General features: G+C 40.6%; 1 protein-coding gene across 2 annotated transcripts; it reads right to left on the bottom strand.

Annotated features, from left to right (window-relative positions):
* LOC109845571 lies at positions 835–2,320 on the bottom strand. Of its 2 annotated transcripts, none has more exons than XM_020414837.1 (2): positions 1,323–2,320; positions 835–1,208 (listed from the first exon to the last, which is right to left on the bottom strand). In XM_020414837.1, the coding sequence occupies exons 1-2, from the start codon at positions 1,806–1,808 to the stop codon at positions 1,077–1,079; spliced, it is 618 nt and encodes a 205-aa protein (XP_020270426.1). In that variant the 5' UTR covers positions 1,809–2,320; the 3' UTR covers positions 835–1,076. The 2 variants fall into 2 exon arrangements, with proteins under 2 accessions (XP_020270426.1, XP_020270427.1); XM_020414838.1 differs by having other exon boundaries at positions 1,115–1,256.

Below are 3,176 nucleotides of genomic sequence, written 5' to 3'. Positions count from 1 at the left end.
TCACCAGAGACAGCGAACTCTCCTCTATATTATATCCTGCACAACAAATTCCAAAAATGAAAACAAATCAGTGGTTTCAAAAATAATGAGAACAACATCCCAACTCCCTCTAACCAGATCTCCGCTCGATCTCACCGGATCCAAACAAACCCTAGGGTTAGGGTTTCGAACCAAGAACTAACCATTAGGGAACCGATTGTGGAGTCCAAGGAGCACCGATCTCGTGCCGATGAGAGAGAGAGGAAGACGATGACCGGAACGGTGACGGAGAAGCAAGCACACCGCCTCTTCGTTGCCAGAGGATGACCGGAAGTGGCGTTGTGACTCTTCATCCGATTGTGGATTTCCATGCACAAACTAATTCTTTTCTTGGGGTTGAAAAGCATCAAAGTTGTACATTGGAAATTAATGCATCCAGTGGCATGAACTTGTAGCATTCAATATTCGGCAGGCAAAATTGTCTGACCCCAGTTTAAGACATGTTTCAATTTTTCTCCAAACGTCTGAAGCATATTCAAACTTGAAATGTCCTGCCTAAAACATGTTGGTCTCCATGAAGATAGTTTACAAATTACAAACCCATACAACTTGCACAAAGCATTGATCGATACCAACACACATTGATTATATCGTATAGGAAGTTAAACATGATGATCAAATCAAGTCAAAGCTGACTGACACTATCTATGTTGGCTACTAATGACTACCAATATTGGCTAATAACTCAAATCAAGTCAAAGCTGACTGACACTATCTATGTTGGCTACTAATGACTACCAATATTGGCTAATAACTGATTAGAATACCAACATTGGCTAAACTATCTATGTTGGCTACTAATGACTACCAATATTGGCTAATAACTGATTAGAATACCAACATTGGCTAACAGCAACTGGAACAGAAGTAGAACTCAAACTCGAAAGGAACAATGTTGATGCCATCAGTAGGGACTGAACCAGGAGATTAGTGTGCAGATAGTGTTAGGCGATGAGCTCTGAGAACTTTTCAACAAAATCACAACCTAATCCAAAACACGATGCTATTGTTACATCAAAATAGGGTTGTTGTAAGGTTTAACTTATAGGATGAGTTGCTCCAATTGAGTGCTTGATAGCTTCTCCCGTGACTTTGTTTATAAGTGAAAAGGCTGGGCAACCCTCTTCATCCTTCACTCTTGTGTTGTACTTCAAATCTTTGATCCAGTGCTGAAATTAAAGTAGGGAACTTGAATGATTAATCTAAAAAAGGTCCACCTTGGTGGCATAAATTACTTTAACCAACAGAATTCAATTCAGATTCTTAAAACTCGAAACAGTTACCAGGTCAAGGCTTCTTTCTGCACCGGTGCGATCAACAGCTTTATTCTTCTCAGGCTCCACATCCATGGTCTCCTCCTCCTCAGCCTTTGACTCAATGGAGGCGTCAACATCTCGACTAACAACAGGAATACCGGTGACTTCATTCTCTTTGGCCATAACAGTATTAGTTTCTGCACCCGCAACCTCAGACTCCACTAACCCGTCAACAATCTGAGCCAAAGAAGAAGTCATTTCCCCTTTGCCAATAACCTCCTTATCTTTCTCTGACACAGCAGCATCTAGTTCCTCCTTTTCTGCAGACTTAAGCTCCACGATGGTCGTATCTACAGCCTTGGTTTCAACTCCCACATGTTTCAAAGTTTCCACTGCTTCTTCAAGATTTTGATTAGAACCAACAATGTGAAGATCAAACTCTTTCTCTGGCTCAGCAGCAGGTCTCGAATCAGTTTCCTCCTGTGATTCTTGAAGGGAACCTACTTCCTCCATCTTGGACTTCAAGTCTGCCCCCTTCTTCTCTTCAAGAAGAGGAACTGTTGCGGCTACTGCTTCAGATTCTCCATTTGCATCGAAGGCCTCATTTTCAGCAGAGGGCTCCCAATTCTTTTCTGTTCCATCTTCAGCCTCAACCTCGTCCACCAAGTAATTCTTCTCTATTGCAGCCTCAACCTCAATAGGTTTTGGTTTCCTATTGTCCAAAGCCAAATTATTCTCTGTTCCAACCTCAACCACGACAGGCTTCAATTTTGTATCGCTCAACGAATTCTTGCCGTTCTTCTCATTTTCAGCAAAACCCAAACCATTCCCCTCAACTCCATTCACAGAACCCTCAGTCTTTGACTCTCCCTCCTCTTCAAGATTCGACCCACCACTCCAAACCTCAACACCCTCAACTCTCTCATCTTTAACCCCAAAAAGATTAGGGATTTCGCTCAAACCCAATTTACGGTTCCACCATTCTCAACAGCCGGCATGGAAATTTCCTCATTCGATCCTCCGATCCCACGATCATCGTCGACCACTACTGGCATCTCCGAATTGGATAAAGAATCGCCGCCTCCGTTCTCTTTGGATTGAGAGACTGAGACGGAGTCAGCAGCCGCCATGGAATCGGAATCCATGATTATTAAAAACTGGGAATGGGGATAGCGAAGTGAAGAGAGTTGAGATTTTTAGGGCAATTTAAACACAAAAAGCTAACCCAATTCAAAAGATCCAATTTTGATTCAAACCCAAAAATTCCCTAAAGAAATTGAACACAAAAGGATCAAAAATCAACCTGATATTCATCTCTGGGATCAGCGGGCACGAGCACAACTTTCCCCTCCCTGATCGACAACGAGTAGTCCTCCGCGGCAATATGCAAGAGACAATTTCATCGTGAACTATTTTTAGGTGGTAGTGGAAAACGTGGATGAAGATAAGCAACGGGGAAGTTACCAGCACAAAAGCCGGTTGTGGAATTGATAAAACACATATCGGTTTTCCTTTAGTTATTATTATAAATAAATACGTGGATAATAAGAAATTTTACTGTTTACAATCTGGTTTTCCTTTAGTTATAAAGGAAAGTAGATATATATGGTATATTAGGGTTTTGAAAATGATATTGGTTTTGAAACTTCATCTCTCACATTTTAGATCAAGTCTCAGGTGAGTTTCATCTCTGCTAATCCCTCTCACTATTTTAAAAATGTTTTTAAAGAGTTTTAACATGTTTCATAGAGCCTAATTGACTAAATTGTGAATAATAAAGCAAATCTTTTGTATATATGTATAAAGACTAGGTCTTTTCATGTTTAAGAGATTAAAAACGAAATTTCAGAAGTGTTCTAAGACCTGAAAGTAATTAACAAT

The sequence above is a fragment of the Asparagus officinalis genome, chromosome 6, assembly GCF_001876935.1.
Source record: "Asparagus officinalis chromosome 6, Aspof.V1, whole genome shotgun sequence".
In the NCBI taxonomy this organism is placed as follows: Eukaryota; Viridiplantae; Streptophyta; class Magnoliopsida; order Asparagales; family Asparagaceae; genus Asparagus; species Asparagus officinalis.
Note: the sequence above shows the minus strand (reverse complement) of the source record. Positions and strands in the feature narration are given on the sequence as shown.